Source organism: Taeniopygia guttata, chromosome 14, assembly GCF_048771995.1.
Source record: "Taeniopygia guttata chromosome 14, bTaeGut7.mat, whole genome shotgun sequence".
Lineage (NCBI taxonomy): Eukaryota > Metazoa > Chordata > Aves > Passeriformes > Estrildidae > Taeniopygia > Taeniopygia guttata.
This window is the reverse complement of record NC_133039.1, coordinates 7,929,566-7,952,446: the sequence shown is the minus strand read 5'-3', so window position 1 is coordinate 7,952,446 and position 22,881 is coordinate 7,929,566. Positions and strand designations below refer to the sequence as shown.

Genomic DNA, 22,881 nt, shown 5'->3' with positions numbered 1-22,881 from the left:
CAGCCTGGAAAGAAGTGACCAGTCTAACTGCTTTAGGCTGAACTCAGAGGCTGCAGGCGTCCCCTCCATGAGGGCTGGGAACTATGTGGCCCTGTGACAAAACACATGGAGGGGACATTGCCACCCAGCACAGTCCTTGCTGCCCATGGCCAGGGAGGGTGATGGGGCCCGAGGTCACCCTGGCTCCAGGTCATGGGGTGGTGGAGCCAGCCTCCAGGGTTTGCAGAGCAAAGCCCACTCTAAGGCAACAAACCACTGAGCCCTCAGTGATTTATCACCTACAGCTTCAGCATATGCCAGAAATGGCTTTAGCTTCCCCCAAAAGCTGGAACAGATGGTCCTCAAGTTCTTAACCCAATAAATGTATACAGACACACAGAGACACATGTACATACATACAGATATATATAAACACACCCTCTACCCCACCTCATCCTGCAGAGTGCAAGGCTAGGCTGAGCCACGCCTGCCCCAGCCATGCTCATTCTGTTCTCCCATGACAGAAATATTTAATGCTCTGCTTTTTCCAAGTCTCTGGGACACAGCAACATTCCAGCACTAAAAGAGCTTGGACCTAGCCTGAGAGAGAGCCTGTCCCACACATCTGCTGGCCAGAAGCAGCACGAGAAAAGGAGACTGACACAAGAGCAAAGGCTAGTTTGGATTCACATCCTTTATCTGGGCTCCCAGTAGCTTGGGCTGTAGTGCAGGGGTGTCACCAGAGACCTTCATAGCTGGAGGAGAGGGACTGACATCACCAGAGCTCGTGATGAGGTAAACAGCCGAGGATAAATGGGATGACTTTTATTCATCTGTTCACAACAGCACTGGTGGCTGCTGTGACCAGAGCCACAGGTCACAATGACATCAGGCCATTAATAGGACAAAGAGTGACAACTGGGATCATGCAAGAAGCAGGGATGGGGCAGGGGGGAAGAGGTGCTCAGGAGGAGCAGACAAAGAGTGCTGCTGTCTCCTCCCTGGCAGACAGCACGAGCTGGCTCTCTGTGAACCTGTCTGTGGCAGTGGGCAAAAAGGGACAGCACAGTGGCTGTGGAAAGGGCTGGCTGGCTGATGGTTCTCTGAAATTAAACTAATTGCATTGCCTAGTAAATCCTAACAGCAGCTACAATACCTTTGCTCTTCTCCAAAGATGCTGAGTGGCTTTATGAGCATTAATTAACTCAGACTCACGAAACAAGCCTGTGAGGCAGGTACAATTAGATCCATGGAGAGGGAAGCCTCCAGTCCCAGGTCCCACAGCCCGGCAGTGTGCAAGGAGTCCCTACAGGACCGGCTCCCTCCCCAGGGTGCAATTACAGCCCAGGAGATCCCACTCCCAGGACTCCACTCTAATTAACCATCCCATCTCCCTGTGTACTCAAATCCATATTTATCATGATTTCCTAGAACAGACAAAAGGCAAAACCATGAGAAGCTTTGCTAATGAACTACCACCAGCAGCAGCCCTTCATCCTGGCCAGACCCAGAAGAGTCCATCTGCCCTCATGCCATGACCCTCCATTTCTCTGCTCCCACCCAACACACCCAGCCTGGGCAGCCCGTGGGGCTCTGTGGCTCCATGTCAGTCTGCTCCCACACCTGGCCGTGCTGGGCACAAGGCAGGCCTGGAGGCATGGGACATGGCATGGGACGTGGCATGGGACACGGCATGTGGCTTCCAGACACTCTGTGGGCTTGGCTCTGTGTCCCTGGCCTCTCCCCCCTGAGATCCACCAGACCCCATTCAGTACAGTGCCTGCACTCCAGAGAGTGCTCCCTGGAGTGTGGAGCAAGGAGAGCAGAAGCAGAAAAACCCACAGACACACACCTAAATAAAATATTTTAAAGTGAATTTCCCATGAGGTGTCAGCAGCTCTTTAATATTGTGCTGCTTTTCCTGGACTATCATGTTGTCACTCCAGCTGGTGGGAGAGTGATTGCCAGCTGCCTATGGGGAAAGGATGACAGGAATGTCTCCTCTTGCCTGGGAGACCTGCACAGGCTCATCCTCCTGCACCTCTCTTGACTCCACAAACAAATGGCTTCTTTAAGCTGGAGCAGAGAGACAGCAAGAGGGTCAGCAGACCTGTGCCACCATGGATCCCTGCCCTGTCCCCAGTGGACAGCATGGAGCCCTTTGCATCCACTCAGCCCCAACCCACTGGCCAGCTGGGCCACTGCCCTGGCCCTGGAGTTCTTGCTGTCCCTCCAGCAGCCAGTGGGACGCAAAGCCATACAGCTTTATCCTTTGCCGGCCCCCACTGGGTGCCTGCCTGGCCTCTGTCCTGGTGCTCAGGCTGAGGGCATTTGGGATTGGAGAGATACTGTAGGAATTAGGGAGCAATACTCTCCTGTGTCCCTGACCGGTGGTGCCAGTGGGAGGCATGACCCTGGACTAGGTGCCTTGCCTTCTCCACTGCTCGGGTCACCGCTGCCACCCCGCAGGCAGAGGCATGGAGTGGGGACAGCTGCTGTGAACGTCCCTGTAACAGCAGGCGTCCCCTCCTCTGGGCACAAGAGCTCTGTGCCCCGTGGCAAAGCCACTGCAGCTGAGCTGCACAAACTCACCGGGGCAAAGCTGCCCAGCTGCAATTTGCAACTTCTGTGAATGGGGAAGAAATAGTTATTTCCCCTAATTACAGCTGAAATGCCAAATAAATGCCTGTCGACTATGGTAATTGCGATATCACTGGGTGATTAATGCCTGCTCTGCACTCCCAGAGCCTGCAGCTCATCTGCAAACCACAATAACCACACCCCGAGTGCCCCAGCCCCAGGCAGCCATCGTGTCTGTCCCTGGGCCCTGCTGGCCCGAGCACGGCTGCAGCAGGCCCTGGCTGGCAGCTGCACCCTCGCCAGGAGCCGTGGCTATGCCAGCTCACAGCCCAGCCCCAGAGCCAGCTCTGTGTGCCCAGGGTGCGCAGGCAGAGGCTCCCTGAAGCTGCTCTCGCCCAGCCAAGCGACCCATCACAGCTCTGAGCAGTGCCAGGCTGAGCACAGCACCGATCCTCCAGCTGCTCCCGGGGCCAGCACTGCGTCCTTCCTCCCAGGGCTTCCTGGGGACTCGCCACAGTCACCTGCACCCAGGACACAGCGTGGAGGGGGGCCTGGCCACCCCAGCCACAGGGAGCCAGGGCCGAGCTGCAGGGAGTCAGGGCTGAGCTGCAGGCAGCCAGGGCTGAGCTGCAGGGAACCAGGGCTGAGCTGCAGGCAGTCAGGGCTGAGCTGCAGGGAGCCACAGGGCTGAGCTGCAGGAGCCAGGGCTGAGCTGCAGGGAGCCAGGGCCAAGCTGCAGGGAACCAGGGCTGAGCTGCACATCCTTGGCTGTTGCCACTGCTGAGGGGCAGCCACAGTGGAGAGGGACAGGCTTTTAGGTTTAACTTTATGTGTAAAGGAGGGTCCCAAACAGTGACACTTGCTGAAGTTTAGAAAACAACAAAAGGAAATTCTAGAGAAAAACTCAGCATTTAGTCTCACCCTTCCACCCCCATTTTTTTTTCCTTATTCAAAAGAAATGATCTTTTAAGCGTTTAAAAACTCCCCAGTGCTGCTGATACAAAATGCATTGTAACCTTGAATTATATGTAGCAGGGCTGGCTTTCATTATTTATTAGCAAGATCAATTAGAATATTCTGTTTGCAGAAGAATATAATCCAATATGTACTTCAAGCACTAACAGCTAAATATATGCTTATTTAAAAATCAATCTAAAAGTCAAGGTTTCCTTTGTAAATCCTTACTACAGATTAAAAAAAAAGCTTTGAGCGTTACCACCTGCTGAATGCTGTAGTCTCAAGGAGACAGTTATACATTTTAAAACATCTCAAATGGGAATTGATTGTGCCAGGCAAACAATTGCTGAACCCCAAGCGTGGAGGGCTCATGGCCTGCGTGATGGCTGAGCAGCTCCCACGGGCAACTACTCTGGCACCACAGCCCAGGCACTCCACAGGGAAGTGGAAGAAGCCCCCAGCGCGGGCAGTGACAGCCAGCAGCCCCTGCCAGCCGGGAAGGGCACCCACAGTGTGCCAGCCGCGCTGAGTGACTCACACCGACTCCCAGCATCCCAGCACAGACTTGTTTTTCACTGACTTCCCCAGGCTGACATGGAGCCAAGGCACCGCCTGCCAGCCCAGCTCAGGATCCGCAGTGTCCTCGCCTTTCTCCCCCGAATCACAGGTTTCTAAGATTAATTGTCATGTATAATTTATTGACCTCAGCCACGACCTTGGCCCAGCGCAGTTTCCTTTCTCTGCGCTGTGGCGATGGCAGCAGCAGGCTCTGGCAGGACAAGGGAGCATCAGCAGCACAGGGTGGGCAGTTCTCCTAGCGCCAGACGTGCCGAGGGGCTGCCCCACAGCCCTGGAGATGCCCCAGCCCCTCTGTTTCCACTCCGTCCCCACCCTGCAGAGCCCTTTTCCCGGCTGTGCCAGCGCCTGCTTTAATCTCCCCCCTGCTGCCAGCCAGCGCAGGCTGCTCAGCCAGCTTCCCGCTTCTCCTTCTTCCTTAAGCCCTTTCTCTTTCGTCTTCCATTCTTAAATCTTATCTCCAGGTAAAGAGGGTATTTGATGGGATCAAAAAGTGACCTTTAACAAGGGTAGCAGAGCTTCAAACAATATCCCTGCAAGTTCATGCACACTCAAGTGTTAAAGGGAACAGTTCTCTGATCTCCTGTTCCTCAGTGGAAAAGTCGTTTCACAAAGATTTCTGCCAAAAGCTGGTGCAGCAGACTGAGGAAACTTTCTTAAAACCCAGCACCTAGAACTTGGCACAGGCTGTCCTTAGCTTCTCATAAACCAATCCTTCAAAATCTTTTGGTCTCAGTCTTCGCCAGCAAGTGCTCCAGCCACACCGCCCTACATCTAGGTGGAAGGAGGGTTGGAACTGGATGATCTTCAATGTCCTTTCCAACCCAAATCATTCTGTAAATCTCCGGAGTGTTTGTTTCTCTGCTCAAGTTCCCCATCTCTTGCCAGTTTCCTGGGTCTGACAGATTCCTGACTATCCTCCATCTTTCACTCAGCTGAATAAAATCCCTGAAATGCCTCTTAGGTAAAGCATTCCAGCCATGGAGGGAGGTCAGACAGAAGCAATCAGAGGGATCAGACAGTGATTAGTGGGCTGAAAATACAGCCAGCACACCATGGACAGACACCCCAAGGCTTCCCAAGGCCTTCTCAACAGCACCGTGTCCTGTTTCACCTGAAGTCCTCCCAACCAGGCTGGGAGAGATGCAGGGAGGGACCAGCAGCGTGAGCTGGTGGCTGGCATATCCCTTCCTGAGAAAACCAGGCTGTTTGATCTATGATCTGGGGGTCACTCCAGGGGTCACTCCAGTCTTGGTTGAGATCAAGACCTACAGACCTCCCCATAGCACCTTGTGGATAAATTCCAAGTGGGAAAAGAGCAGCCAGAGCTAAAGGATGATGTGAGCAGTTTGCCTCCTGAGTTTCCACTGTGCCATGAGGCCAATCGGTTGCAGTGCCATGTTTCCCTGGGACCTCGGCAGACCAGAAGGGAGCAGTGGGGGCCAGGGGCCATGTAATGCCAGATCAGGACAGTCCCACATTCTGCAGCAGCAGCGCAGAGCCAGCGCTGGCAGTGACGTGACCCCCTGCCGCCAGGAGGGCAAGCAGGCACATGTGGGATCCCCCATCTGCAGCGGAGCTTGCTGGTGCCTCCACAAGTGGCAGGGTGCCCGGAGCGAAGTGGACAGAAGGGATGGCAGGTGGGTGGCAATGACAGCAGCGTTAATTGTTTATGTGGCACTGTGCACAAAGGTGTCAGGCAGAGCCCGGGACAGGCAGAGCCAGGGACAGGCAGAGACCGGGACAGGCAGAGCCAGGGACAGGCAGAGCCTGGGACAAGCAGAGCCCAGGGAAGGCAGAGCCCAGGGCAGGCAGAGCTCGGGACAGGCAGAGCCAGGACAGGCAGAGCCCGGGACAGGCAGAGCCAGGGACAGGCAGAGCTCGGGACAGGCAGAGCTCGGGACAGGCAGAGCTCAGGACAGGCAGAGCTCGGGACAGGCAGAGCCAGGGACAGGCAGAGCTCGGGCCAGGCAGAGCTCAGGCCAGGCAGAGCTCAGGCCAGGCAAAGCTCGGGACAGGCACAGCCTGCGCTGCCCCTGCCGAGGACTGCCCAAGGAACGGGGCACAGGTCAGCCTCTCCTGCCTGCTCAGCACAGCCAGCACCGGCGGCCCTGGTGGCTGAGAGCAGGTCCCCTCCCTGTCCCCTGTTTCCCACCGTGCCCTCTGGGGAGAGGGGCGAGAGGCACCAGCTCTGGGTGCTCCTGGACGGGACAGACAGAGCTGCGCTCCCAGCTCCAGCTGCCCACACACATCCCTCGCCAGAGGGATGGCCACCCACCCCTGCAGGCCAGCAGCCAAGGGGTTAAAGTGCCTTGTTACTGCCTCTGTAGCCGGCTTCACTTATTTGCAGCCGGAATTCCCCAGGAGCCAGGGCTTTTACTAGTGGCTGTGCTGTAGAACCATGTCATTATAGATTGCAAGTTCCTTAAAGGTCAGATAACACAACACAATTGAATCATATTAGTGAGCATAGAGAGCTGATATTTTCCTAGGAAAACCCATAAAGCAGATTGTTTGCTGCAGAGAAACACACTGTTGTATAGCAAAGCCAGTGTAATCATCTGCACAAACAAACAAGTGGTTTATGAGAAAACCCTCCCGTGCTGCAGATCCTTGGGGCGAGAGCCAGCAGGACCAAGTGCTGGGCACCTTGGGCAGGTCGTATTTCAACTTGGGTCACAGGACTGAAATACACTGCAAAAGACAAGTAGGGAAATAATTTCCAAGTGTATTGTTGAGAGACAAATACTTGATATTTCGCTTAATGTCTGAATGCAGGTAGCTGTTAATCCAAGACAGTGCTATTACAGAAATGCAGAATTGATTGTGAGGATGATTGAAGATTTCTGAAGAGCACAATTTCCATGGCCATGATGACCCCACCTTTTTTTATTTTTTCCTAATTTGTCTGTAATCTATTCGGACGAATCCTTTTATCACATTTATTTCCTTTCCAAGTTCCAACAGTGTGATTAATTACAGGACTTTGCAGTCCTACTTACCCTACTGCACGCTCTAATTTTGCTCCCTTTTAAAATGGTTTTCCACCCCTAATCGACACCTTTCCTTGTTCAGCTCCTTTAATTTGTCCCTCTGAAATCTGCTCTCACTAACCCATCACGCAGGCAGCCACCCATCCTGCCGGAATCTGCAGTTTCATCTGGAGGCAGCCAGCACCAGCGGCCGCTCGCTTTCCGAAAGGGTGTGGGACCTTCTGTGGGGAGAGGAAAGGCACAAACCACTTTTTCCAAAAATTTGGGTGCTTGTCAGACCCTAGGGTCTGCAGCCCCTCCGCCAGCCTGGAAATTCTCATTTGGTTCTAGATTTAACTTCAGAATGAAAAAGCAACTGGAATCAGCACAACTACTTTAGCCTTCCCTAGTCACAGAAAGAGGAGGAAAAGTAATTTTTAAAAATTTTTGAATACACAAAGGCACATCTCCTCTCACTGACCTTTAACACCAGTGTCAGCTGTCCAGGGCAGCAGAGCAGGACCACCACTGGCTCCCACTCCCACCTGTGTGGCTCTCCTCTGCTGTGTTTCATCATGTCCCAGCCAAACAGTGGTGAAACACAGGCAGAAAAACAATTAGATTTAAATCTCATTTCCTCTTTCTATCTTGCCTTTTTCTTTTCTCTACTTAGATGCTGCTCAGTGCACTAATAGGATTTGTGTTTAGCACAGTGCGAAACGAATGATTTATGGGTCTGTCCACACTACACTCCCAGTGCCATTGCAACCCCTGAAAGGGCACTCCAAGAGTAGCCAGATGAGAGTGTTCTGGCACTGTGCGTAATTCTTTGTACACACTACCCACACGAGCCCTGCTATCCTGGCTCTCACAGTGCCTCTGTGCTTTCCTCACACTGCACTTGGCTCTGCTCAGGGAGGAAATGGGACCAGGACCCTCGACCAGCTTCAGCCCCTCTGCCACGCACCAGCCACACCACTTCCACAAACCAGGTTTAACTGATCTTTCAGCTCTTTCAGATCTGCTGGTTTAACTGATCTTTCAGCTCAGATTGTGCCTCACCTAAGCCAAACGGGCTCAGTCCCTGCGTTTCATTACCAACAGGTAATGCAAAGGCCACGTGAGAACTGACCAGACCCAACAACTCAAGCCTGGTCAGGAGCACAGCACAGTGAAGAGTTCAGTGACTCGGGCACCAAAGTCTTTGTGACTGGTCAGATTTTCCTGGCGGCTCTGAATGTGGCTCTGTCAGCGCAGCTCCTGCGGCTCTGCACCAGCAATGCCCTTCATTAATTCCTAATGCTGCCCCAAGTACATCTCATGTGCTCCAGGGTTTGGCAGCCCCTGTGAGCTGGGGCACAGAGCACAGCTCCCTACCTTCCTTCCACATATAACAAGAAGCCAAATGAAATAATGAAAGAAACTCATTTTAATGCCACAGAGGGAATTGTTTTATTGCTAAAGCAGCAAATAGAACTAATTGAATCCACTGGAAAAAAAAAGGCGCAAAGGAATGGAAAGAGTAGGTGTGGAACACAGACAAAAAGGGCGAGCTGGAGCCTGAATATTCATGGACCTAGAAACCGCAAACCCTTGAATGCAAAATATCTTCATAACTGATCATATGCCAATGGCAATGCACGCACAGCTCAGAGACAGGTTTGGAATGTTTGCATTTACAAGATTTTTTAGAGTAATATTATGGAACAAATCCTCTGGTTCATTAAGCTGCTTTGCACCTCCCTGGTAAAAGAGAACACCCTGGGAGTGAGCAGCAGGACTGGCACACGTTCCCACCAAGGCTGAGCGCAGGGCAGGTGGCAGCGCACAGCCCTGGGACGGCTGTGGTGTCCCCAGTGCCAGTCCCAGTCTCTGCTGTGGGGGCTGTGGAGGCAGCTCCGACCCCAGCCCTGCCATGGGCTGAGCACAGTACTGCGTGGCCGTGCTGCCCAGCTGGGGCATTTCACCCCAAATCACCTCCCTTTTCACAGTTACACCTGCCACAAGCTTTTAAATTCAGTTTTCAGTGAGTTTCAATTTTCAGTGGCAACATATATATTAACATGGGGGTTACATTTTAATTAAGGCAGCACTCATGTTCTTCATTACAATACTAAGTCATCCAGCAAGGAACACCAAGGATATAAATCCCATTAATGAAGAAGGAGATACGTAACCTGCACTGCGTGCTCCAGCACAGAGGCACCAGTACAAGATGACTCTCATATGATGTGCAAGGTGAGAAATCTGGATTAGAAATGCAGTTATACTCCCAAGGGCCATACAATGTTCATCTGGCACCACAGGCCCTGAATCTGCACCCCAAGGGCACCCAAAACACCAGTCCCACCTCAGTCTATTTTCCCACCCGGAGCAAAAGTCCACGGCACAGCACGGCTGCTGGGTGTGCTGGTGGGGGCATACAGTGCCTCAGTCCCTCCTGGACACCAACAGCCACACGTGGGAGGGAAAGGGCTGCAGCTGAGACCCTCCCCAACAACAGCAGTAGCGCTGCAGGGTGAGGGTGGCTCCCCAGCCTTGGGGTAACTGGGGGCTCAGCTCCCCCCAGGCTCACTGGAAGACAGAGGCACCGGTGAAATCCACCTCTCTGCACAGCACTCCCTTCCTCCCTGCACCAGCATCCCAAATCCTTACCCTCTGGGCACAGCAGAGAGCTTCGGGCTCACCTCTGCCTGCAACACACTCCAAGCATTAGAAAAAGTTAACAGGGGTCACGGGGGGAACTACACTGGGCAAAGCCACGCCAGAGCACCCGGGCGAAGGACCCTGAACTGGGCAGCAGGAGCCAGATCCGCCACGGTGCTGTGGGACCCTCACCAGCCAGAGCCCCCAGCTCCATCACCCCGCAGCTCAGAGCCAGCAGCTCCGAACTTTCACACTAATGAACAAGCTCCTCACACGGCCTGGCCATGGGAAAGCACTTCTGCACCACTGCCTACTGCCAAAAAATGGCTGAGGGGTTCCTGTTAAGGTTTTCCAAAGGAACCCATCTGCAGCAGAGACGTGGATCACCTCCCACCGCGGCGGCCGTATCCCAAGACGAGAGTGCTTCAGAGTGTTATGTGGGAACAGAGTAATAATAAAACACCTTGCTGTAACTTTAGCAGCAGTGGCTCTAGCAGAAAAGCCTGTAATGATCTAATAACACATTTCCCTTGCTGCCACTCCAGCCTTGTGAAATCCAGGGTAGTTTAAGCCATAAATCCATCCCAGCTATTCCTTTGTCATTAATTGTTAGGCTATTTGTATCATGCATTTCACATACCAAATAGACTCAAATTTCATGGTGGACTAGACTGCAGAGATGCTTCTTTTAATCTTTTTTAATTTTAAAGTGGTACCAAACTTAAATATTTTCTAATGGAGTGTATGTTTTACTTACATATAATACTATCACTACAATTTTGGAGCAATAAAAGTCAAGCTCCTGTCTGTACAATAAGCTTCCAGCTCTATTTCCAAAGTTCAATCAGTTAACCTAGGAGAGCAATAACTTCCCTACAATGAGTAACAGTGCGGAATAATATTTAGATAGAGATAAACCCTTTTTGCATAGGAAATTGCATTATGATTTGCTGGGTCTATGAAATTCTCAGCAAGATGCTTCAGTTTACCAATGAAGATGTTGCCTCAGGCATTTTTCCAGTGTTTTGATTTTTGGGGAGGGTCTAGATGATTTTGAGCTGAGTAAGGAGCTGTTCTCATTCCAGATCCCAGCGCGTGCAGCAGACCCAGCAACAGAGCTGCTGCAGGCTCTTCCCCATATTGGCAGCGCAGGATGAGCAGCCCAAACAACGGCTGCCCCATCTCAGGGGCTGGGCAGCCCAGGAGCCTCTGGCCCTCCACACTGCACCAGCCCCTTGGGGTCTGCCCTGTGAGCCCCAGCTCCTCGGGGGTGATGCACAGGTTACAACAGCGACTGCTGGGTGCCTGGGTGCCCTGGATTGTGCTCATTTGGCCAGATACCCATTTCTCTGGGGGAGCCATTAACAAAGACCAAGAGCAGGAACACTGCTGAGTGCCATCCCTTCTGGGCCGGCTCCCGGCAGATGTAACGTTCTCTTTCCCGTGGCACAGCTCAGCACCAACACCACCTGTGGCTCCAACATCCTCCCTCATGCTGCGAAATCACCATCCCCACCACATGGCCTGGTGCCCCAGGACCCCTCTAGATCACACCTGACATGGATTTGCCTTCCTGTGCAGGGTGAACAGGTCATGTAGAGGAGGCAGAGCTCTTTATTAGGGTACCCAGAGCCCTTTCCTGATGTACCAGTGTCCCTCAGTGCACCCTCTGGCTCTGCAGCCTCCAGTGCCACAGAGCATGAAGCAGAGATAGTGACTGGTAATTCAGGAATTAAAAGGGTACAAATAAAGAGCCCTAAAATGAGCTTGAAGGCTGTGAGTGCTGACAGTGCAGGGAGGGTCACTGCGGGATCGATGGTGGTGCTCCCTGGGGAACAGACCAAGGAGGGATGAACCAACAGCCTGTTAAAGACCTCCAGCAGCAACGACTTCAGGATCCATAGGTCTGCCACCAGCATTTCTTGAATCAGCACTTTGGATGGAAAACGGTCAGTTTGTTGTTGAACAAGCAGGACCAGAGCCGAGTAATTGACAGTCTGTCACCTGCACAGGTGATGCAGCACCTCCCACCCAGGGCTGAGCTGGGAGGTGACCCCTTCCCACACATCTGGGGCTCAGGGGTGGGCAGCAGCTGAGCTCCCGGGGCACAGGAGCACCTGGAGCAGCCTGAAAGCCTCTGGAGCTGGTGCACGGCCCCACGGTGGCTTCTCGCAGGCTGGGTGGGTTTGTTCAGCCTGGCTGGGTGGTGGCAGCTCCTGCTGGGGCTGTGCAATCCAGCCAGGCTTCACCGCCAGGCCCGATGCTGACGTTGGCTCCCCACGAGCGTGCTCACGGCTCAGCTCAGTTATATGAGAGTCCATCAAGAACAATACAGAGAGGGCAGAGCTGGGGCTGAAATAAAGTTATTTGCAGATGCGGATGAACACTAATACTAAATATATTACTGTACCCATCTCGATGCAAGATGAAAGGAAATTCACTCTAAAACAAAGGAGAACTGCAGATCTGGGCTATCACAGCAGTGCTGCTCTGCTCGGATCCAAAATGATTACTGCTAATAAAGGAGGGGGCCAAGTCCAGTCCAGCCTGGCTCTGAAGGGAATGGAAATCAGATTTTGGCTTGAAATGTGTTATAGCAATCTCTGTAATACAAAATAAAGTCTGGCAGATGGAGTTATTTTTATCCAAAGCTAGTTCTGTTTAGTAGGTCGGTGGCTATAACTGATGTCCCTTTGCTATTTCCTCTTCCCCCAGGTCCCCCTGCCTCAGTTTCTCCAGGCACTGACAAGATTAGAGCAGACAACTCCAGTATATTTTGGGAGGATCCTACTTAGCTGTAAAAATCAATTGTGAATTTTGCATCCACCCCCAGCATTTGGCCTGTTTATATTGCCAAATATATTCTGTAAAGAAGTACTGTACTTCACAAGAGAGCTTGTCAAGGTAAATACCTTAATTTACATAAAATGTGACTAGCAATTGAAATGTTAAAGCCATAAACAGCAAGTTTATGATTCATCCTTGATGCCTGGATGTATAATATGACAAGGGGGGAAATACTATGCCTTGCAACATTTACTAAATTGGTGTATTGACACTGGGGAGGGAAATGGGAGACTTTGAAAACAAAAGGTTGGAGGGTTTCTCTGAGGGCTGTTTTTTGGCTTTTTTCTTCTCCCTTTTCATAAGTATGATTTTTTCCCCAGCCTTCTACAGTCAGCTTTCAACACTCTGCTTCAGCTGGAAACTGCAGCTACCTAGATAACAAATGGGGGGAGCAGTGCCCATGTGCCATCATGGAGCAGAGTCTGGGCAGCAGCTTGGCCATGCCCAGGGAGAGGAGCTGCTCTTGGCAGGGCCAGGGCCAATCCTGCCCAGCCACTCCCCCATGCCCCTGACAGTACCTTTGATCTAAACAGGAATTTCTCACTGTGACTGAACACACTTTGTAAATCTCACATTTCTTTAAACTTTTTCTAATATAGGGGAAACCAATCCAAACCTCATACAGCCCTAAATAATACTTATTTAAAAGTGGCTTAAAAGCCTAAAATGAATTGCTGCTCACATTCACACAGCAGTGAAATTACAATATCCACAGTGGATGCTCTGGAAAGTTTGATCATGCAGGTTCCTCTCCTGGACTCCATACAAATGTTTCAGCCATTCATTCATGCTCATACCCTCATACCCTTTGCAATTCATTTAAACCACTTCAAGGAAAAATAATTTTTAAGAAATTATCTCTGTGTATCACACTCTGAGCAGTGAGAAATGTCCCACATGATTTAGCCCAGCCCCCAAAGCAATAAAATTTCTGCTGAAGTGCATGAAATAATGACTCAGAGAAAAGGAGTCCCCATGAAAAGAAGAGGTAAAAGAAACCATGAAAAGAAAAATACTCTGACCTTTGTCGATACAAGGTGTCACAAATTTGTGTTGGAATTTTGACTTTGAAAATCTAAAGCCTTTGCACATAACTTTCTTTGAGAAGCTGTGGTTCCTTCTCCGCCAGTCCGGGCTTGGCACAGAGCAGAGTGAGCCTTGCTAGCCAGGGAGCAAGCAGGGGTCGGGTGTATCATTTAAACCAGAGAATGTGACCACCCAGCACTTCCCTTTTGCTTCTCCAAGGGGCTATTTCTCCCCAGGCCCATTTTTGAGTTCTCTGTAACTACATGCACAGCAGTACTGCACTCACAAAGAGAGCAATGCTCACAAACTTTGACATCACAAACAACACTCAAATCGTTAGCAGCAAAGCACCAGCATGTTTACAAAGTGGGTTATTGAGCAAAATCCTAGAGAAAGAATGTTCTTGAGACTACAGTGCAACAGTTCAGTGATTTCAGGGCTGGTGACATGCGCCGGTTTCCTACATGCTCCAAGGGATGTTCCAGCAGCCATTGGAAGAGGCGTCCCCAGCACGGGTGGCTGGTGTGCTGAGCCCTGTGTCTGTAGCCCTCCCGAGACAGCTGTGTGGCTGCCCCTGCTCGCAGGCTCCTCACACACACCGGGATCAGAGCAGGAGCAGGGCAGAGCCCCAGCTGGGCTTGGTGGTGGGATGTGTCCCTGGTCACTCCACGCCACGTGTCTGAGGGAACAGGGCTGGACACGTCCCTGCCAAGGGGGCTGGTGCCTGGGGGCTGCCAAGGGGCACCGAGAGCACCCTGCTGCCTCCCCCCTTGCTTCCACCTTTCTCTCAGCACTCTGTGCTCACAGTCAACCACAAATACATTCCACATGCAGGCAGAAGCAGTGACAAACCCTGCAGGAGCGGGTGCCAGAGCCCTCCTGCCCGTGTGCTGGCCCTGGCACTTCTCTCAGTCTCTTTGCAGGAAGAGCCAGAGCAGCACACAGGGGCTGCAGGTGTTGAGAGCAGCTGCCATTCCCATGGCTACAACTGAGCAGCATGGGGATAACCACCATCAGGTAATAAAACACTGCAAATGGACTCAATTCATTCCTTCACCCCATTCCTTGAGCTAAAACAGAGCAGAAAGGAGGGAGACAACTGCTGCCCAGGGTGCAGGGTGGGTTCTCCTGGCCCAGCACACAAGGCAGGGGCAGTGCCACGAGACCCTGAGCTCTGGCACACAGCAGATTCACTGCAGTAGCTGCAGGATGCAGAAGAAAATCCATGCCTGCTGCTGGAATGGCCTCTCAGTCCCCAGACGGGTGAAACATGGGGGCCAACCAGCACAAAGTCTGACCCCTGCTCGCAGTCCCCAGCCCAGAGCTGACCCAGGTGTCAGCAAAGTCCAATACACTGGATCCATGGAGGAGAGAGGCAGCTGAGTCACTACATTTCAGCAAAAGCCAACTCACAGCAGGGCCCAGAAACAAAATCAATACGCTTTCCTTAAGTTACCAGAAGTGCAGTGGGTACAACACTCTGGGAAGGCCTTTCGCAGAGAAACACAGCAGTTCCCAGGCTCTGCAGCTGTGCCTGTGGGCAACAGCAGACCCCAATCCATCCTTCCACTGTCGGTGTTCCCACAGTGCTGTCAGCACAGGCTCACAGCGCTGATGGAAAGGGTTTGATTTCCTGAATGCCCTGAGCTGATCAGAACAGCGCAGGCATTAGCCAGCAACACAATTACAGCTCACAGCGAGGTACAGCTCACAGCGAGGTGACACTGTGTGGGATGAGGCTGAAATGGCCCCAAGCTATCGCTGCCCAACAGTTGTTAGGGGGTGTTGAAGAAGGATCCCTGCACACATCCCTAGACACAATTCCTGCCAGCAGCCATGGCAGCAAAAGCCGGGCTCATCGAAAGTCGGATCACCTCTGGGCACGCAGGGCTGGTCCCGCTGCCCCAGCCACCGGGTCAGCACGGAAGGAAGGTGAGACAGCCCCGTGGGGAGCAGGGCCATGGCAGAAACAACAACACACAACATCCGCCTGCCCCATACAGAGGAACTCAGTGTCCACAGGGATGCGATGGGAGTGCCAGCTCCGGAGCCACAGCCAGCGGCTCCACGGAGTCGCTCACTCGTGAGCACGTGTTTATTACTGAGAGAAGAGCTCCCTGTCATGGCATTATTCACTGTTTGTATGAGGCCAGCAGCTCACCAAATAACACACAGGCCTGACTGCTTCGGAGAACACTCCAAAAAACCCAGACAATCAGTGCAAATAGCATTAGACATGCAAGCCACTCCACTGCCTGTCATGGTGACTGCTCCTGCAGCGGGGCCACTCCACACACACAGCTACACCCTGTCCAAGTGCTCAGCACTGGAGGCCCAGGGCAGAGAGGGGAATGTGATCTAATCACAGATATTGCTGCAGCCTCTCCATCAGGGCTCCACTGAGGAGGAAGCAAGGAGTAAAGCAATGTGCATGTACACACAGAATTTAACTCTTCCAGTCAGCAAACCTTAAAACTCAATTTCAACTCATCGCTATCAGGTGTTCTTTTTGTGTTATGGAAACCATATTCCTGTTAAAACCACAAGTTTGTTTTCAAAATATTGTTACAAATCCTCAGTTTTTCTGCTAAACGCAGGATGTCAAGATAGCCTTGAAAGCGTAACATGACAGAATTGAACCCCCTCACCATGCTGAGCCTGCAGGCAGCTGGGGACAGTGGCTGGGAGCACTGGACTGTTCTACTCAGCTCAGAAAACCTCAAGGGTGCCCAAGTGATGAGGTCTCCTGTGCTGGTCCATTTGCACCAGCAGAAAGACACAACTAAAGCCCCCCATGCCAGGGCTTGGAGCTCCCACTCCCTTCACACCGCCACCTTCAGCATTTCTCTTCCAAAATCCCCAGACCAGTCACCAGCAGCACCTGAGCATCCCGAGACATTGCCATCTGCACAGGTGAGCCTGGTGCACCACCCACAGTGGTGTAGGGCAGCGTGGTCACTGCGCAGTCCAAACAGGATCACTCCCCTCCGTCTCCAGCTGCACAAAGCCACTGGCACCACACCAACTCCAGGGCTCCCCTGCAGACCCCTGACCACCTCCCTGGGCTCTCTCCTCTCTGAGACCAAACCAAGGCCCCTAGCACCACAAGGAGTCAAACCTGTCCAGGTGTGGGACACTGCAGGCAGTTTGCTGTTCCCATTGTCCACAACATTCCTACACAATTGTGTGCCCTTGATCCACGCCAAGGCAGGGAACTCACACATGTCCCAAATGCTGTGCCTGTGCTTGTAATGAGCATTTATGGATGTAATCTCCATTCCCTGGCCTCAGGGGCCTCTCTGTCATTCTGCCATCCTTTCTGTGCTCTGAGAAAGGCTCTCAGTGCTTTTTGAAATGCAGGATAGCTCAGGGCAGAGCTCATGGCATGGGACATGCCCACTGAGGCATGAACATCACACTGAAGGGAGCAAATGCCCGCAGTCCAGCCTGGCCGTGGGGGACATGTGGAGATCACTGTGCCTGGGCACGTGAGAGAGCAGGGGGCACTTGCACACTGGCTAAAAATCAGCAGCAGCTCCTGCAGGAAAGCTGGCATGGCCTGGGGAAGGAAGGAGCAAGTTAAAGACTACAGCTTGCCAAGGAACAGCAGAGGAAGATTGGATGTCGTTTAAGGAAAGCTGTACCATGAAACTTGTCCTTCAGACAGCTCAGCATTAGAATGGACAGAATCATAAACTGCAACCACAAATACAATCCTGGCAGTGTAATAGAAACTAACCAAAACTAATCTTGGCCTAGTTTGCACCAGTTTGTGTGTGGAAAGACCTCTGTTTGCAATTGCCGATGAACTGAGCTAAAGAGATCACAGACCGCATACAAACCTTCAGCATTCCCTGCAGGTTCCCAGGAAAAAACAGAGCAGGCAGTGTGGAACTGCCATCCTCACGTGCCACCCTGTCTCCAGCAGCACAGAGCTGGCATCCCCTGGCCCAGTGCTTGCATCAACTCCAGCCACTGAGAGAGATCCTGGACCAGACATCCACAGCGTTTAGGGCTTTTCGATCTCAAGGCAGCAAAGACACAGGTAAAGCAGCATGGAGTACACACGAAGAAATGGCAATGCCCTGGTGCCATCTCTGTTTTACAGGAGAAACCAAGGTGAAGAAGGCATTTCCCTTTCCTCCAGCTCTTCGAGGCTGGGAGAGAATCCTGTGACTGAACAACTAAGCAAGGAACCTGTAAGGTCTGCCATTCCCTTATTTCACTATGTAAGAGAAAACCTGACCGTGTTAAAAGCTCACAGTGTGTAATGCAGAAGTCACCATAAGGAGAGGATTTCAATTGTTGCTTCTTTGTTAAAAAAACATTGACTTTTCTGTGGACATGAAAATAATCTCCAATTACTGTACCTGGGACACAGCTATGAGCTGTCAGCCTCCCCGGTGCACTCAATGGGGTAATCTCAGAGAAGGTCAGGAAGAAGCATGGGATGGACAGTGAGCTTTCCCCATTCTGCTTTTGATTTGTGTTTTTATGGCACTAAAAGTCAGTCCATGACGACAGCCTGGCACCAGTTCAGCACCAGGGAAGTTGTGGCTGCTGCTGAGGCACAGACCACCAGCAGTGTCCTGCCCCTGCAAGGCTGAACAACCCTGAAGGAGGGGGGAGAAGCACGTGTTTGGGTTGGGCAGGTGTGAAGGTGGCTGCAGGTCAGGCAGCCAGGGCTGTGATGGCACAGAGCACCAGGCATTTCTTTATGCATCCCACAGCCTGCTCTGCCCAGCCCTCACACACCAAGGGTGTCCCAACCTGTTCTCCCACCTCTCCTGCCCAAGCAGCAGAGCTCCAGGGCTTGAAATGAACAGCACACACCAGAGAGGTGCTGCAGGGATAGAAAATACCAAACTGCATTCTGCAAATGAAAACCTGTGTGTGCCTCTTACTCCATAAGAGGAGTTACACCCACTCACTAGCCCTTTTCTAGTAGCATAACTTTAAAGATAAAAAAGCAGCTGCTCATCGTATTCAGTGCTTGATCTTTTTCTGCCTGTTTTGAATAAAACCAAACTTTTTATGTGCCACTTTCTATCCTCTTCTACTCAGTTTTCTAAACTTATTTTTCAAGGTAACCCTTTCCTCCAAGAAAATTCAGTACAACAAAATACTGTGTATGAAATTATATCTATAAATACAGTAACCATAGCCAATCCTTTAGTTCTCCCCCCATCAAAGCAGCACACCGAAAACACTCTCAGGGACAACCTCACTTTCGCAGTGCTGATGTCCACTTTCTTGAAATCCCTCCAGAAAATCCCACACCAGAGCCAAGCAGATGACACACCAAGTGTTGTGAAGACTTCCCTTCCACAATCCCCACAGAAGACTGCCTGGAGCTTCTCACCTTTAAATACCCCTGATATGCAGACCGTGTACTTTATTTTAATAATGAGAGACCAGATGATCTAGGCAGTCACTTGCCTGCTGCCTCTCATTTTTAGCGTCATTTGCAGTGCAACAAAGCAGCTGCCATACTAACCACAACAAGAACTTCACCAGCTCAGCCACAGACCACCTTTTGTCAAGAACCAGTATGGTTTGCTTTGAACCATGAACTACAGAGCTACTGTGAGTTTTTAAGTTCTACTGACATGCTGCACTCTGTTCAGAAATTTTTAAAGAGAGGGAAGAACACTGAGCCATCACAGTCCATTGATTTCCTAAACCTGTCAAGACATTTAACACTTCCTTACTGCAGTCCAATGTTTTCTAATAACCAGGACTTTTAGCATAAAATTCTTTTAAAATGTTACCCAACACCAGTCAACAATATTTAGAGACGTCTTCACAAACAGAATTAGATTTTGTCAATAGAAAAAAAACCACAAAAAAAAAAAACTTCCTAACATGGAACTTGTTGAATAAAGAGTAAACCTTATTTGTGAAGCAAAGCCTGTGCTCGCATGAAGGCAGCATCTTCAGCCCTAGCAGCACCTGGAATAACTTGCGATCTTGTTTATTTCAGTAATTACTAATTACCGACCTATTTAGGCGTATTTTACACCAACTGCAGCTGAACTGCTACGGTATGCTCACACACTCCGAGCAGCCGAGAGGGATGTTACCAGAAATCTGTTTTCCCACCAGAACAGCGCGTTTTCCATCGCCACCGCGGCCAGGCGCGGCCCCGGCGCCCGCCTGCCCCGGCCCCGCGGCGGTCCCGGGGCTCGCTCCCGGGGCTCGCGCTTCGGCCCGGCTCCCCCGGGGGCAAAGGGGACCCCGGGGCCGCGCCGGGGCTCCCCCGCCCGCACGGACACGCGTTCCTCCTCCCTCCCTCCCTCCCCGCCACCGCCGCGGATCGCGCCCGCAGCCCTCACCTGTACCACTCCAGCCCCTTCTCGTAGTTCCTGTCGAAGAAGTGGGGCTCGGTGCCCACGGCCCGCACGTCGGGGTGCGCCCGGATGGCCTCCAGCAGCGCCCGCGTCCCGCCCTTCTTCACCCCGATGATGAGGGCTTGCGGCAGCCGCTTCTCCCCGTAGTCCGGCGTGGTGCTGCTGCTGCCGCCGCCGCGGCTGCCCGGGCTGCCGGCCCGGCTCAGCTCCTCGTCCGTGGTGCTCGACTCCTGCGGGTCCCTCTCGAAGGCTCCGCTCTGCGCCGCGATCACCTCCCCGGGGGCGAGCTGCGTCCGCAGCCAGGTGCCCTCCGCCCCTTCCCGGCTGGCGTTGGAGGCCCGCGGCGGAGCGGCCGAGGGGCCCGGGGCGCTGCCCGGAGGGGCGGCGGGGGAGCGCGGGGCCGCCGTGACGGGGCCGGCGGTGGGGGAGCGCGGGGCCCCGGAGGCCGCCGAGCCGGGGAGCGCGGCCGGGGAGCGCAGGGCGGCCGGGCCGGTGCCCCCCATCAGGCTGTAGCACAGGTAGGTGAGGCACAGGGAGAGGCTGCACATGCAGAGCAGCTTCCGCGCCGGGGGCCCCTTAGAGCCGCGCCCGCCCGGCACCCCCGGCTGGGCGGGGGGGGACATGGCTGCTGCCCGCTCCTCGCCCCGGGCACCGGGCGCACATGGTGTCAGCCGCCGCCCGGCCGCCCCAGCCGCATGGGGCGCCGCTGCCCGCCCGCCCCGCCGCCGCCGGTGGGGGGGGGCCCCGCATGGCACGGTCGCCGCCGGCCCCCGCCGGGTGCCGGGGCGCTGGGGCTGCGCGCGGCCGCGCTCCGCTGCCACCGGCTCCGCACTGTTGCCGCCCGAGTTCCTGCCGCGAAACTTTGTGCCGGGTGGGAGGCGGGAGCGCGTTCCCGGCGCGGGGAGGGCCCGGCCCGCCCCCGCCGCCGCCCCCGCCGCCGCCGCCGCCGGCGGGAGCGCGGGGAGCGCGCCGGGCCGGGCCGGGCCGGGCCGGGCGGCGGCACCGCGGGCAGCGGCCGGGGAGCGGCCGGGAAGCACCGCGGGCAGCGGCCGGGGAGCGGCCGGGAAGCACCGCGGACAGCGGCCGGGGAGCACCGCGGACAGCGGCCGAGCATCACCGCGGACAGCGGCCGGGGAGCCCGCACACCCCCGGCCCCGCAGGCCAGCTGCCACAGTCCCTCCCGCTGGCCCACCTGGCTCTGCCCCACGTGCTGCCCAGACCCACCCGCCGTGCCAGCACTCGGCGCAGGGCCCCAGAAACAGGGCCAGTGTCAGCTGTACCCTACAAATCCTCCTCCTTTCCCCTGCAAAAATCACCGCGCCACAGCTGCTTGGCCCCTCATTCTGGCCTGCTCCCCTCCACCTGCCCCGAAGTCTATTCTGTCCCCAGCCCATGGCTCCTGCACACAGCCTGCGGCTGCTGAGACAGCTCCTCTGGGACAGCCCCACGCAGCACGGCCATGTCCCATGCTTCTGGCCTTTCAGGCATCTGGAACAGCTCCTTAGGGCAGCCTGCTTTCTCCTGGGATCCTGGGGAGAGGTGGCAGACCGTGGGCAGGAGCAGGCAGGAGCTTAACTTGGAGCATGGAGGGTTCACAGTTTAGGTGCCAGGAGCTGCACTGGTAGATGAGGCCAATTACACCCTTGCATGATGCTCTTCCAGTAACTCTGTCCCCAGCCTTGGTGGAGCGGGTTAAGGCTGACAGCCTCCCTCCTCAAAGTTTTCCGGGGCAGCCATCACCTGTTTCCAGCTCCACGTTTTGTCACTTCCCACTGCAGTTCTCAGGTTTGGCATTAGCATGTATTTTCTGTAGGGAAGGAATGCATTATTGTCTCTCAGCTTTCTCCTACACCTCATCTGGGGTCTCCAGGAGTCTCTCCATCCTGGGTATTGCCCTGGGATATTGGGGCATGTCACAGCCCTTGGCATCCTGCCCCACAGCAGAACAATGCTGGCAGTGCCATGTACAGAGAGGAATTGAGGAGCACAGCCATGTGCTAAAATCTTCACAGGTGAACAAGCAGCAATCTAACCTTGTGCACCTGCACTGCCAGCACTGCCTGCGGGCAGCAGATCCCAGAAAGAGCCAGCACCCGACCCCAGTGGCAAAAGCTGCAGAGCAGCTCTATGTTCACACATACGAGGGCCAGATCTGCACTTCTGAGCCAGCACTGTACAGACTGTGTCTCCAACCTTGTGCACCTGTGAATGCTGTGTAACTCATCTGCCTGTGAGCAGGATGAGAATTTGGAGGCAGTGACACTTCTCCACTCACCAGTCTGGGGAACTACTGGATTGTACAGAGATGTTCTGGGTGAGGCTGGATGGGAGAGAGCTGGCAGAGCTTCCTCTTGCTCCCCCAGCTGATGAGCCGTGGCCCAGGTTTTGCAGGGGAAACCCATCTCCAAACCTTGCTGTTGCATAGGGAACACAGAATGAGGTCGCACCTCAGCCATGTCAGACTTCTGTCTCCATTGCCCGATTTCTTGTCCTGGGGATCACAAGCTCTTGTGCTGTATGGAAAGTGCCCTTAAAGACCTTCCAGCTCTGCTCTGCTCCTTGGGGCAGTTTCCCAGGGGTCTCATTGACTAACTCCTTGAGGAGCTGGCAGTTTGCTTTCCTAAAATTCAGAGCCCTGACTTTACTCTCTTCACCTGACCTAAATCCCTCAGGAATGCCAGCTCCACAGAGCAATGCACCTTTGGAGTCCCAGCTACACTTGGTTTCATTGCAAAAGCAACATTTGGAAACAAAAATTAAGCGCCAATATTAGGTAGCTACCCAGAGCTGAGAAATGTATTCATAAAAAAAGAGGAAAAGCACCAATGTTTCCCATAATGAACAAAAGCTCAATGCTGCTCTCAGCTGGACATGCCTTCTCTCTGTGCAGCTCCAGTTCCAATGGAGATAATTCCTTCATAATATATTTTTTATGGCACACATGAGAC

The 22,881-nt window shown here is 53.4% G+C and overlaps 1 protein-coding gene across 1 annotated transcript in view; it reads right to left on the bottom strand.

Moving 5' to 3' along the window:
• The window catches only part of HS3ST4 (heparan sulfate-glucosamine 3-sulfotransferase 4), a 54,947-nt gene extending 34,166 nt beyond the window's left edge, over nt 1–20,781 (bottom strand). The window contains exon 1 of the mRNA XM_030284783.4: nt 19,919–20,781. Coding sequence (XP_030140643.2) covers nt 19,919–20,556 — 638 coding nt within the window. The 5' untranslated portion in view covers nt 20,557–20,781. The remainder of the gene's footprint in view (nt 1–19,918) is intronic.
• Nucleotides 20,782–22,881: the final 2,100 nt, after the last annotated feature.